At 53.3% G+C, this 13481-nt stretch overlaps 4 protein-coding genes across 4 annotated transcripts in view; 3 read left to right on the top strand and 1 right to left on the bottom strand.

Moving 5' to 3' along the window:
- Positions 1–995: 995 nt before the first annotated feature.
- PpBr36_02333 (uncharacterized protein) lies at positions 996–3047 on the top strand (the record flags this gene model as incomplete). Its single annotated transcript, XM_029889515.1, has 1 exon — positions 996–3047. The coding sequence occupies one exon, from the start codon at positions 996–998 to the stop codon at positions 3045–3047; it is 2052 nt and encodes a 683-aa protein (XP_029754135.1).
- A 693-nt stretch (positions 3048–3740) lies between these two features.
- On the top strand, positions 3741–6612 carry PpBr36_02332 (uncharacterized protein; the record flags this gene model as incomplete). Its single annotated transcript, XM_029889514.1, has 4 exons — positions 3741–4009; positions 4252–4323; positions 4470–5662; positions 5732–6612. 4 exons carry the CDS (start codon positions 3741–3743, stop codon positions 6610–6612), a joined length of 2415 nt encoding a protein of 804 aa, XP_029754134.1.
- Positions 6613–9033: 2421 nt separating this feature from the next.
- On the top strand, positions 9034–10052 carry PpBr36_02331 (uncharacterized protein; the record flags this gene model as incomplete). The annotated part of the gene is made up of 2 exons (XM_029889513.1): positions 9034–9051; positions 9117–10052. 2 exons carry the CDS (start codon positions 9034–9036, stop codon positions 10050–10052), a joined length of 954 nt encoding a protein of 317 aa, XP_029754137.1.
- Positions 10053–12519: 2467 nt separating this feature from the next.
- Positions 12520–13481, bottom strand: part of PpBr36_02330 (uncharacterized protein) — a gene marked incomplete at both ends in the record, with an annotated part of 1756 nt that continues 794 nt past the window's right edge. Inside the window, one exon of the mRNA XM_029889512.1 lies at positions 12520–13472. Within this exon, the coding sequence (XP_029754136.1) occupies positions 12520–13472 (953 nt within the window). The remainder of the gene's footprint in view (positions 13473–13481) is intronic.

Genomic DNA, 13481 nt, shown 5'->3' with positions numbered 1-13481 from the left:
CCGAAATCGTGATAGCCAGTCCAGCTTCGATCAAAGCCAGCAGATCGTATCCGCTAAAAAAATAAGAGAGACAGGCATTGTAACCAGCCCAGGGGTTGAGCAATACGCGGGGTAGGTACGGTAGCATGCAAGGGGCAGCTGACAGCATCGCGATGGGATGTGGGTGAACAAACGACGTGACCTCTGCCACAACACACAGCCACGGCTGTGACATTGTACCTTTTTTTTTTTTCTTCTTCTTTTTTTTTTTTTTTTTGCTGACAACATGCCTGCCGCAGCACGCTAACCCCACTACCTTTCCCCATCACACCCCATCACAGTAATACAAGAAATAGAGAGCAATTATTTCGTGGACAAAGAAAACAAACCGTCCACCCGGGACCTCAATCCCGCGCCGAGGTTCGCGGGGAAAACAGGGTAGTGTGGTCCCCGGGGCTCAAGTTTAACTACAAGATAACCAATCACTGTGGCGAGTACTTGCTAACACTTGGAACATGGGCACACCACCAAGTTGCACGGAACTAGCAGGACTGAGACTTCTGCCGAACGTTGCACTTATTAGTACAAGAGTTTGGATATCAGCCGACTCGTCAAGTGCGCGCAGAAAACATGCTCACCATCGTAGATGGTGACTAAAAAAAACCAACTGGTGTTTTCTCACACTCCAAAGGCTTTAAATCGAGTCAAGGGCACCAGAGATAGACTTGATATAGTTCGTCCAAAAATCTGATCCTCGGGATACCCCTCACCCGCAACCGGGAATCCTATCCTTCTTCACTGCTGCCATGGCTTCCACAATGAGACCTGAGTCCCTTTGGGATTTAGTGATTTGCCAGTCGGAAAAGGAGTGCAACGCCCGTATTTGCACTCGGCAAAAAATGGGAGCAAACGAGCCCGAGAGAGTATTAGTCCTCCTATAACAATCCTTCCCGCTCATCAACTCTTGCGTGGCCGCTGCTTGGTTATACTTGATTGAGGATAAAATATCCTCGGCAATGCTGCAACTAGTGGTAATAGCTTTTGCCATCTGGGCGTTGCAGTTCATTATCCCAGAGACGAAGCGGCACAGACAGCGAAAGCTGCTCAGAGAACCCGACACACCACCGAATGGCTCAGCAAAACATGATTCCCTGACGGCCTTGAAGCCCAAGCGGCGTGAGCATATTCTCACAAAATCTCGCAGCCTCCAAGTGCTGCTCCCGTCCGGACTCTATGGGCGTGAGACTTATACCAGGGAAGATGCGATCAACCATCTCCTCGCCCAGCAACAGCGGGAAGGGCCGAAAATACGACAGGAACCGATTGCTAACCCCGCCCCCCGACATGCGCTAATGCCAGCTGAGAGGCCCTTGCCGTCAAGAGATCAAATGCCGGCTGAGAGGCCTTTGCTAGCGAGAGATCCAATGTCAGCTGAGAAGCCTATGCCATCGAGAGAACAGGCATGCGTCTCCGGCCACTCCTCGGTCGCCGCGACGCCGCGGTCCCACGCCGCGGTCCCAGCGCAGCAGCTGCCCATACCCATGCCTATGATGCCTCCCCAGAAACCTATACTTCTGGCCCCGAAACCAAGGAAAAAGAAGAACCCGGCCCGCCTGTCCCACATGCCATCCCAGTTCCTACAGATGGTAGCCGCGCAGTTGCCGCCTTTGGCCCTCATGTGCTTCGCCGTGACGTGCCGGGCGGCCTACGCGGCCTCTCGTGAGCGCTTCACCACCATCGGGTCGTTGGACCTGCTGGCGACCGAGGCATTCCTTCTGCTGTGGGAACGGGAGTTGGAGGGCCACGTATATTGCCACGGGTGCATGCGTCTGCACGCGTTCCACGCCGAGGGCAAGGAGGTCACACTACGCCGTTGCCTGCGCCAGACCGAAGACTTTCGCTTAGGACGGTATACACTCCCTTACCTCGTCGCTCGTCTGGCCGTCAATCGACATCTGTACGGCGAGCGATGCGGCGTCCCGCTCCACGTTCTGCGCATGTGTCGACGCGTCGACGAGCCTCCGCCCGGAGTAGAGGATGACGGCTGGGCGGTCATGCAGACCGTGCAGGCACGGGTCACGAGCGATGGGGAACTGGTGGTGGCATCGACCTGGACCCTGTACAAGCGGATTGGCGTGTTGCCCCGGCCGGGAGGTCCGACGCCGACCATCAAGTCGAGAACGAAGTCCATCACAGAGGGTAAGTTTGGTTTTGGTACCAATGGTGGACTCAGCCGGACAACGACAATCGGACGGACAGCGAGTACTGGTCGGCCACAGAGTACGACCACCAGCCGGGCCCAGAGCACTATCCGGACGACACCCCCAAGCCGGGCCCAAAGCACCAACCGACCACAGACCATCGGCCGGGCGCCAAGCACCACTTGGCCGCAGAGCTTCAGCCGGACGCCGAGTTTCAGTCGAACCAAGAAACTGATGGACAAGGTGGCCATGATTCGAACCGACGAGTTGCAAGAGGATCAGGTGGCGGCCGGTGAGTACCAGGTTTTTGAGCGAGCAGTCGGGCGCTTCTCGGAGCACCTGGCTGTCTGCCCCAGCACGCATCAGTGGGACGCCTACCGTGTCATGTCCGGCAAGGTGGCCGAGTTTGCGGACCCGCGACAGCTGGAGCCGGCCTACGGGGCGGTCCGGTCGTGCCTCAAGTGCCTAACCGACTACGAAGTCAACATCATCGAAGGTGTCGCGCCGGATCAGTTCGGTCGCTATCACGACAGGCGCCACACGGTACACGTCAACGGCAACGGCAGCATCAACGGGTTTCACATCCCGGACGACGAAGGCAAGAGAGTGCCACACACCGACTGGGTTCTGTCCATGACCAAGTACTGCTACCTGGGTGGGTGCAGGTCTCCCTTCGAGGAGCGGTGGCCCGGTGGCAACGGGAGTGGATTAGATGGCAGGAGGACGCCCGACAAAGGGGCGACAGTCCGGGACATGTGGCTGAGAGGAGACGGGCGGGTTGGGACGGTCGGGAAGCCGGCCGAGGTGGCGGGGGTGGTGGAGGCGAGAAGGGAGCAGCTAAGGCGTTCGTTCAGATCGATGCCGTGATTTCTGGATCAAGATCATTTGTCTGTCATAGTCGGTCATTTGTTGGAATTTTGGTCGCAGTATTGTTCGTATCCGTAAAGTGCGCAACCCATGTTTGTAAGCGATGAGCGGGGGGTAATGGTTGAAGGATGAGGAAGCGAAGAACCGAGCTGATCAATTAACGTTTTGACCGAGATGCTTTTACATATGCCGCAATTACAGAACGGGAAATGCAGAGGGATCACTTTCGAAAGCTCAGATGGACAAGATAACCCGGGTGTGGGAAGTGGGCGGCGGCTTGGGCGGCTATTTGTTTTCTAGACACACCTCTCCTAAAGTGATCGGTTTGGGGTCAGTTGGGTGAGTTGGGCGGGTCAGTCAGTTGGTGGTGGCTGCCAAGTTGAACCCACAAATGGGACGTCGGGAACAGCCTTAAGTCCGACGTCCGTCCAGGCTCGAGATTTTCAATGCGCGATGATTACTTCTGGCCAATGGTAGAGTGCCAAAAATAACAAAAAAAAAAAAAAAAAAAACCAATGTCAGCTGCCCCGCAATTGTGCTGATGGCCCCACCACTCTTCTCGGATGCTTCGGATTGACCGACTGCTGAAGAAAGCCATTTCCACTCACTGCCACCCCGTTTCGGTCGGCTCGGTGCTTCTCCTAAAGCCACGACCAGCGATCAATGTCATTGACAAACCCGCATACTTTCGACATGGCTGCCGACCGACAACGATTAAATGACCAACCACCGGCGGGAGGAGAAGATGAGTCCATGACAGACAGCCACGCGCCGACGTCGGGAGTCACATCAGGTGACAATCGCGATGGAGATGGCGATGCTTCTGGTGCCAACGGTGGCAAAGCGGGTGACGTTGACACCCCCGACATGTCACGGTTCCGGGCGCGGGCATGTGCAAGATGTAGTCGGTCGAAATTGAGGTGTATACGGCGAGCAGAACCCGGTGCGGAACCGTGTCTAAGGTACGGTGTTTGTCCTCTCTGCGTCTTGTTCCTGGCGGGTTCGGGTTGAATTGACGGGGAGGGCCCGGAGGGGGGGTGCTGACTTGGGTGCTCTCCGATCTGTGTCTTTCCACCTGATCTTCCAAGCTTCATGCGTTTCTTGTTTTCTTTTTTTCGCCCGTCACCTATAGCCATCAGTTGGATGGCGTGGATTCGATGGGGGGGTTGTCCGCAAAACTTACACTCGTGTGTCAACATTGCAGGTGTGCCCGTCTTGGAACAACATGCACGCTTCCAGAGGCCAGGCCCAGGGGCCCGAAAAAGGGCCAAGCTAGGTGAGTTGCATGCATATCCCGACCAAGATCCTGAGGCTATCGCGACAAACCTTTTGGGGAACCCTGCTTCCAACAACCTTCAATGACCCTACCGTCACGATTCGGAGCGAAATGCAGCTGACACTACCGTCCCACGGTTCCCTCAGACGCGTGGGACAGCTTGAGCAAAAGCTCGATGGCATCATGTCACTGCTCACAGCCAGCCAGCAACTGCTTAACCAGACTAATACCGCCCCACAAAGTGTTCCGGCGCTGGCAAACTCTGTTGCTTCTCCAATCTCGGAAGGAGGCCTTGCAGATGAATCATCTAGAGCCAAAGCATCCACGTCAACTTCCCGCCCACCCCAACAGCAGCAATCCCTTGGCTTCTTAAATAAGCACGATCTCGTTCCAGATACCCCAGATAGCACAGGCCACCGATCGGCTCCCTCGCCAGCGACAAGCAGCAGTGGGACTGCCAGCCAACATGCCGCGAGCCGGACACTTCCTCGTATGCCTGAACACATGACTGACCAGATCATTGAGCTCTGGCCGGGATTTGACCTGACTTGGCGCGAGGCTGCGCGAGTATTAAATGTCTATTCGACCCTCTACGTTCCCAATTTCCCCTTTGTTCCGCTCCCTCCACGACTATCGGCGGAAGAGCTTTATGCTGCTACCCCTTTCCTCTTTCGCACAATCATGCTTGTTGCTGCTCCGCAGAGCGCAGCAACCCAGCGAGCAGGCGAAAAGTGGTTCCGGAGAAGCATTGCAGAGCACGTCGTGGTGCTTGGCGAGAAGCAGTTAGAGCTCTTGCAAGCCCTACTCCTCTTCATAGCCTGGGGCGATTCTCGCTTCTACATGGAGTCCAAAGCGACGCCACTACTACAGATGGCTGTTGGTATCGTCGTTGACTTGGGACTGAACAAGGCGCCTCTTGCCATCAACAACCTCGCACCCTTTTCGCTGCTCAATGAGGCACTCAGACGTCACCCGCACCTACGCGGCAAGGCTGCCCACAGCAACGATGACATGCGCGCCCTGCTCGGATGCTTCTATGTCACGTCGCAGGTCACGACGCTTTTTCGGCGCGAGCACCATTTACCTTATACGGACTTTGTGGATAAGTGTCTCAACGAGCTTGCCGGGGCCGACGAGTATACCACGGATAGAATGCTGGTGGCCATGGTCAAGATGCAGTGCCTGGTCCGCCGCGCTCATGCCATAATGGCAGGCGCATCACCTGAGCCTGGCGCGAATCCCCCTTATACGAGTGCGGCTGCCATGGCTCTGACTGCCATCCGAAGAGAACTTTATGAACCCACAAGCAGCTACGATGCCATGGACGAGCGCAGTAAACGTAAGTCAACACCTCACACCCTTGGCAGCACACCCATGCACTCACTGACTGAAAAGGACCATTCGACAGACCTCCTCAAGATGCACTGCCATGCATCGCTCATTGCGATGCACGAGCCAGTCATATTCTCCCGGTCCCCCGCCCCTACCATGACAACACTGGAAGCAGCTTCGGCAAGCAGTAATCCTCCCGGTGGCAAGCGGACCGACGCCATGTGGCACTGCCTCCGCGCCCTCGTTGACTTTATCAAGCTCTACATTGCCATGCCGTACGACCAGGCCGGCACAATGGCCATCTTCCCCGCGGCAAACCTAGCTTTCACCTTGGTGACGACGACGCGGCTGCTATTCATGGACGATCCCGATTGGGACGCAGCCGAGGCGCGCCGGCACTTTGACTTTCCCGGCCTGGCCCAGCGCATAATGGAAAAGTACGCCGAAGCCGACGCCTACGAGATGGGCGGGACCAACGACGTTTCAGGGCCGGGAACAGTGCCGTACAAGAGGCGGTTCAATGAGGATGGCAGCTCGCTTATGGCATCGTACTTGCAAAAGACCCGGTGGCTGACGCAATGGTATCTGGCCAAGACGACACCCGGGAACAATGGCGCTCTGGAAGGGACGGACAATAATGCAGCTCCGGCGACCAGGCCGGGTTATGAGTCTTTTTTGCCGCCGCCGCAGCGCCAGCAGCAACAGCAACGTCAACAACAGCAGCAACAACAACAACAGCACCGTCAACACATGCCAGTTCAGCAGGCTCAGCACCCAGCCCAGTTTCCCATATCACAACAGCAGCAGCCGGTCTTGGCTGGGGATCCGATGGTAGGGTTCGACGCGACGAGTTTTCTGGAGGATTTCGACGACTCGTTTTGGCATGCCTTCTTGTCGGTCGACTCACAGTTGGCGTATCCGCCGATGGTTGCCGGTAGTATGGCTAGGCCGATCTGAGCTGCGTGGTTATGAGCAGATACGAGAGAAAGTCGCTTGTGAATATTTTTGAGCACCTCTGAAGCTTGCGTATACCCATGATATACCGCAATGTGGTCACGACTTTGATGACTTCAATCTTGACAGATTCCACTTGATGGGACGCGCATTTATCATGACAGCAGCCTGCATCCGGACAAAAGTTTTTCGAGAGTTGTATAGACGATGCCGGATCCAGAATGGCCTGGCGCGGGACGTAATACAGCTTCACTTGCGAAATACCAAACATGCTTGTTCATGCGCAGCTGAGCCATCGGCCCTTTGAGAGTGGCCAAGTTGTTCTTGTATAGACCGATGAACCCCTTGAAAGTTGAATCTAAACGGCCAGAATTTTTCTTCTCCTGTACCCGGCCCGGCATTCTTGCATGATCCAATTTTGAACCGTCCGTGTGAATCCGGTGAAGCCGGGCGGCGTGGGGTACCTTTTCCGACCTCGGGGCGATGTTGGAGTCTGCATCGTCTTTTTCCCACTGTTTGAGCTTTTCTTGAAGGTGCAGCTGGTCCCATACAAGGAATGCGAAGTGAAGGCTCGATTGAGTCTTGCATTGTAGGTATTTTCCTGTCACGAATGGTCTAAGATGGTCTTGGTCAAGCAACTCATGTTCTTCAACAAGGCGTCAGAGTGCTCGCTGACGATGGCGGAAAGCACGATGAGCCCACTAGCGACTCATGTTCGGAAACCGGACATGGCACTGGAGATCACCACGCACGCAACAGAACCACGGCCTTATCTGTGCGAATATACTACCAGGGACAGCTTCTATTCAGCCTTGGCGCCTTTCTACGCGGCCTGCCATATGACTCGGCGCATCTGATTAGGAATGGAAGAAGAGGCGTAGCCCTTTTTACCACCGCATAAGACACAGAAGAGGCGTTTTGTTCGAGGAGCAACTTTACACTAGGTCTGCTTACTATACTGTGAAACTATACTGGTTTGGCCTGGACCGAGATAACTCTCATGCGGACGGGGATAAAAGGGAATATAACCAAGTCCCTGATGGGAGACGCACCACGCTTCCCGGGTCGGCCAGTCTCGCAGCGAGGCCCTGTTCAGCCTCGTGACCTCGTCAAGGGGACTCTGTCTGAAACCGGAGCTTTGAGCCGCTCCGCAGTGGGTATCGGGACCAAGACTTTGTCAAGACTCAAATCACCGGCTGACAGCTTGGAGGTTGCAAAGGGAGCAACTGGTGCCGTGTGCGACGAGGCGGGCGACGTATACGGGGATGCGGTGAGAAGATGTTTGTGTTTTTGCGTTTCCACGGCGGCTCTGGGGCAGGGCCTGTATCAGAGATATTGAGATTCATCGACGGCTGTGTGGCTGTGAGCTCGAGCATTGTTAAATTCTTGATAGTCTTAAGATCGTGGCTTTGTCTCAATGGGTCTTTTCGCCACCGGCTGATCATCCTCTTGCCTGGTGTAGGTTAATTGCGCTTTTTTATTGAGTCGGAATCATCATTACATTGAATATGTCTGGTTTGGTAAAGTAACCGGGATTTCTTGAGAGATTTAGACTTACTGAGTGATGGGTCTCACAATTCATTCCCTCTTCTATCCCCAAACTAGCAAATTGAAAATGTTATTTCAACACTATGGCAAACGCGGCCCTTGACCATATCATGGTGGTTGAGCTGAGCGTACTTTTGCCGGTTATTGGTGGGGCTCTTTTGGAACCTAGATTGTCCTGAAGTTATAATGCAAACTACTGGCAAGAGTATGCGTCCATACATGGCTTTTTCTTTTTTTTTTTTCTTTTTTTTTTTACAAATGTCAAATAACTTGAAAACTTTTGGCAGGGCCTATTGTGCAGTTTATCCGTCTATATTAGAGTTCCTTTGCTATACAATGGAAGCATACTTTGCTAGCTGCGTTTCTCTTGAAATTCATAGAAGCGTCAACGCTTTTTGACTGTTTTGCCATCTGGGCTCAGTGAGTTTTGGGAATTATGTTTGTGGTTGCTCTTTTGAAATTGTATCTGCCCCGCTACCTTTGATTGGGTTTGGCCCTTGTCTACGTGCGCTGTTGCAAAAGTTCCAACATCTCGGACTATGATGGAAGGATCCGCGTGACCGGTTGCAAATTGCACAGCCACTTGATTGAAGCCTCAAGCGTGCATCCAGGATATTTTCTGATCAAGCAACCAGACGAAGAAAGCTCACAGAAAAGCCCAGGAATTCACATGAAGCCGCGCTTTGCTTCTTTCCATGTCTTTCTCTCTTCGTCAGACAGAAAAAGCATATTATTTAGCACTTTTCACTTTGTTGTTTTTCTCTTTCCGCCTCTTCATCTAGGCCTCTCTTAAGCGAACAGCCTATAAGAAAGTTAGCCTAGACTGAGACCCGCACCAGCCATCATTTCACTTCTACCTCACCCGCAAGTGACAACATGGGACTTTTGCAAACGGTATACGGCTTCCATTTTGTTGCACATGTTTTGAGCACATTCTGACATTCTTTCCCATGTATCAGATTGGCGCTCTCTACGGCGGCAGGCCTAAGCTTCCTGCGCCGACACCTGAACAACCCAGGCCAGCGTTTCTGAAACTGCCACCCGAGATCTGCAACGAGGTTCTTGCCAGGCTTCCACAATCCTCTCAGATCTCTGTAAGCCTGACATGCAAAGAGCTCTACAGCAAGTACTTTGTGACGAAAAAAGACCTCGGCGGAGCACTCAACGTCACCCACAACTTGCTCCAGATCCTGGAAAGGGACCTGCCAGGCTACTACTTGTGCGCCAGCTGCATCAAGCTTCACCGATGGAAGCTTCAGGAAGACGGGTCTGTTCAGTTCATTGGTAAATGCGACCTAGACCCTAGCTCGGCCCAGCTCCAGCTGCCCTCAGACGAATGCGTCAGGTACACGTTGGATTTGCGCCTCGTCAGGCTTGTGCACTTGTATCGGCTGTATGGTGAGCGATACGGTGTGCCGTCTTCTTATATCGAGAAGGAACACCGTTTAAAGTTGCGACTCGGACACCATTGCATGGAGGAATGCCAGAAAGTTCTGATACACGAGCGTTGGGAGCCTCAGTTCGAGGGTGGAGCTCGGGCCCTTCTTACAACCTACACTCTAACAAGCCAAGATGGCGAAAATGAGCCCTGGAAGGACATAATTGACTTTCTTCAAGGCTACAGATCCGAGGATCTCTATTGGAAAGAGATGATCCTTATGTGTTGCGAGTTTCCCCTCACAAGCGTTCTGGAAAAGGCAGGCTTCAACTGGGACTTGGACTCTGCCGAGGAGGACCGGGACGTGGACTCCGAGTGCGCTTGCTACTCTGACCCCGACCTCGAACACACGAGGTTTGAATGCGGCTCATACACTGAGGCCAGAAAAATACGAGATGCAGAAACCGGTGGATGGCAAGTCGTAATCACGGTGACTCGTTGGCTTCCTTCGGCGTAGTGAGCCGATCGAGAACCCCCAGTGGTCTTTTCTGGGTTGGACGACCTTGGTTTTCTTACAACTGAGAAAACATAAAGGTAGAGGATGATGTGAACTGCCAGGCTTGAGCAAGATATATGGCAGCCGCATGGAGCCAGAAGCAAGGTAGGGTCTGAATGAACCCAAATAATGGTGAGCATACGTTCAACCCCATCAAAGCCCCTTTGATCAGCAAGTCTGGCTGACTGTATAATTATACGCTAGAGCGGTCGACGGAAAAGGGGACACATGAAATGACTCGAAATTATTATGAGCATCTCAAGTTTCTCAACAGCTTGAATTCACCAGTCTAGACGGAGCTGGCATCAACTAAAAGTCCTACAATTTTGCGTTGCTTTTCGAACTATGAGTGAAGGTGAAAGGTTACACTGGCAAAAAGGCCTTTCATCCTCGAACAAAAGAAAAAAAAAAGGTCGGGTTATTGGCCAGGGTTGCTTGATGCAGGGACGATGAGCTAAGGACAGATATCGACACCGAACGATGGCATGGGAAAAAAAGTTTAATCTTACTTGGGTAGGCCGACCAAATTTGATACAGCAGTCTGAGGCCAAGTCATCTCGGGACGCTGAGTAGATAGAGACCAGATACTTATTCGAACAGACCTGGGTTGAAAGGTCCTCCATTTCACAGACACCATGACAAGCGTGGCAGGATATGTTTATGGGGCACCATGCGAGCGAAGAATGTGTTCACATGGAACACGCCTCTGACTATCGACAATCTCAACTCTCTGCCTGGTAGCGGCAGCTTTCCTCAAAGCAAAGGCCCAGACTTGCCCTTGTGAAGAGGCAAGATATGGGAAGTTGAGGCTCTAGAGGCGGTCGGGAAATAAATTTTTAAAGTCCCTGTGACGCTAGGCACGGTGATGCACAGAAATCGGTACCGGCCATGGCAAATGAATGGTAAAGCACAAAGGTACGAGGCCTAAACGGTACCAAAAAAAAGAAAAAAAAAAAAAGAAGAAATTTCCTTTATCCGTCGGCGACGCACCATGCCAACCACGGTACTGACCTTGCCATCCAAGGACCCATGTTCGGGACTCTCCCAGCCAAACCGTTCCCCGCAGCTGCCATAGTTTTCGTCTACTGGGCCGCGTCACCGCCGAAACTATCCCTTTATCGCCAGGCGACCAATACTCTCATTTCCAGCTCAGGGGGTTTGTTCTGCTTTTGTGTGTACACGATTAGTCGAACAGAAGCTGGCGGCCCCTTCCGCGGCAAGAAATACCGGGAATCCCCTTGACTCGACTACGCCTCAAGGACTGGGTTTCTAGATGTTGCGTGGTTTGCCGGAAATATCGGCACGTAAAAAGATGACTATCGGTTTAGAGGAGACGCGCAGGCTTCGTCTTTTGAGAGCCCTTTTTGAGAGACCTTTTGAAACGCTTCAAAGACTGGGCCACGATGTGCCAGCAAACCCACGTTTCTGTCTCCCAGTATCATACTTTGAATGTTGACTTAAGCATCAGACAGCAGTTCGAACGCCTTTAGCTCGGGCTAGAACTTTTCGTTTCCCTTGCTGATCGCTTTGATCAGCCCGAGACCCCGACGATCTGTTCCCATAAGGACGCTAGCATGAGATGCAGTTCCTCAAGGAGAGAAGCAAGAAACGAGAAAACAAAAAAAAAAAAAAAAGGCACAAAAAAAAGGGGGACTCGGGGATTTGGTCCCAACCGATACCGAGACAGAAATGGAGCTGCCAAGAGCAGTTGGGATCGTTGGAAAAAAAAGCACTGACCCCTTTTTCTTTCTTTTCTTTCTTTCTTTCTTTCCTCACCCCCACCCCTTGCAAGCCCTCCCATACCCCTTCTAAACTTTATTAAAATTCTGGATATTATTCCTTGGCTATATTACACAGGTCTTAATCATCAGACCCACACCCCAGTATGCGTCTGAACCTGATTTTTTTATGACGTGCCTTGAAACGGTCAAAGTTGGTTCTTGGTCCGATGAACGGGATGGGTGTACCATTGAGAAAATAACAACAAAGGGGATCTCGCCTAAAAGAAAAAAAAAACAGGCTTTTGATTGAGTTGAGTAGCGCTACCTTCACATGTAACAGAAACGCAGAGCTCCAGTTCTGGTGGTGGTTAATCTTATTCTTAAAACAAAGCATGAAATCTGTGGTAGCAAGACGCAAGGGCTGAATGGAAATGGTATGGTATAGACGTAAATACAGGAGAAAAAAAAACGAGGCTAATACATAAAAGCCCAAGCTGGCCAGAAGAAGACAAGGTGACATGTGTTGAATGAAAAACTTGATAAAAAAGAAGAAAAGAAAAAAAAGAAAAAGGACAAAAAAGGTAAATTCAAAAAGGTAGCAAGAACAGAATAGCTGCTTCGCATAATAGCGGTTGGTGTAAAAATATGCATGGATCCCGGACCTCGGGGTCTCATTATCCTGTATCGTCTCACATAGCCCTCCTCACTCAAACCATGTCCCTCACGCTCTTCTCCTTGGCGTCGTCAACGGTCATGGTGATTTGCGTCGTCCTCACTATGCCGTCGGTGCCCTGGAGTATGATGTCCTCGTCCGAGTATCGGCCCCTCGTCACGGACGTCTCGTTCACCGCGAGCGAGGGGCCGATCCTGGTCAAGCGTCTGGCTTTGACGCCGTCGCTGTTGGTGATGTTGAGGGCGCCATCGGTGGCGGCGGCGGCGGCGGCGGTGGCGGCTGCTGCTGCTGCTGCTTCGAGGTCCCTCGCGCTCCGCCTGGGCCCGTTGGGCGCGGCGCCGGGGGAGACCTGCAGCTCAAAGCCGTCGTAGTCCTCGGCGTCGTAGGGGTCGGCGGTCCGCCGCTTCTTGCCGGTGGAGCCGATGGTGTTGTTGCTCAGCTGCTTGCTGCCGACGATGCCGCTGCCCTTCTGGCGGCTGCCGGAGCTGTAGGCGTCCGGGGGCGCGGGCTTGCCGCAGCTGCAGACGTAGCCGGGCGGGGTCCGGCCGCTGCCGTACTTGCCGCCGCTGCCGTAGCGGCGGGTCGAGTCGAGGATGCGCTTGAACAGCGGCTTGAGGCAGGGGATGGACCCGGCCACGATGGCGACCGAGATCTCGGCCGTGAACCAGATGGTGATGTCGCCCGTGTCCCAGAGGTAGTCGCCCAGCAGGCCCCACTTGGTCAGCGAGATGGTCTTGACGATGGCCGCCGCCACCGTGAAGTACCCGAGCGAGAGGATGCCGATGACGGCAACCTTGACGCGCCGGTTCATCTGCACGTTGCGCAGCATGAAGATGGGCAGCGAGGCGAGCATAAAGTCCGACGTGCATGAGAGCGCCGAGCTGACGTATGACGAGTAGACGAGGTACTCGGTCGACACGCACGTGCCTCCCGGGATGGACTTGTCCCAGACGTAGGCCATGGGGCGGCACTGGAGGAGTGTTTGAGCTTTTTTTT

Source organism: Pyricularia pennisetigena, chromosome 3 (genome assembly GCF_004337985.1).
Source record: "Pyricularia pennisetigena strain Br36 chromosome 3, whole genome shotgun sequence".
Lineage (NCBI taxonomy): Eukaryota > Fungi > Ascomycota > Sordariomycetes > Magnaporthales > Pyriculariaceae > Pyricularia > Pyricularia pennisetigena.
The sequence above is the reverse complement of the archived record's forward strand: the minus strand, read 5'-3'. Positions and strand labels throughout refer to the sequence as shown.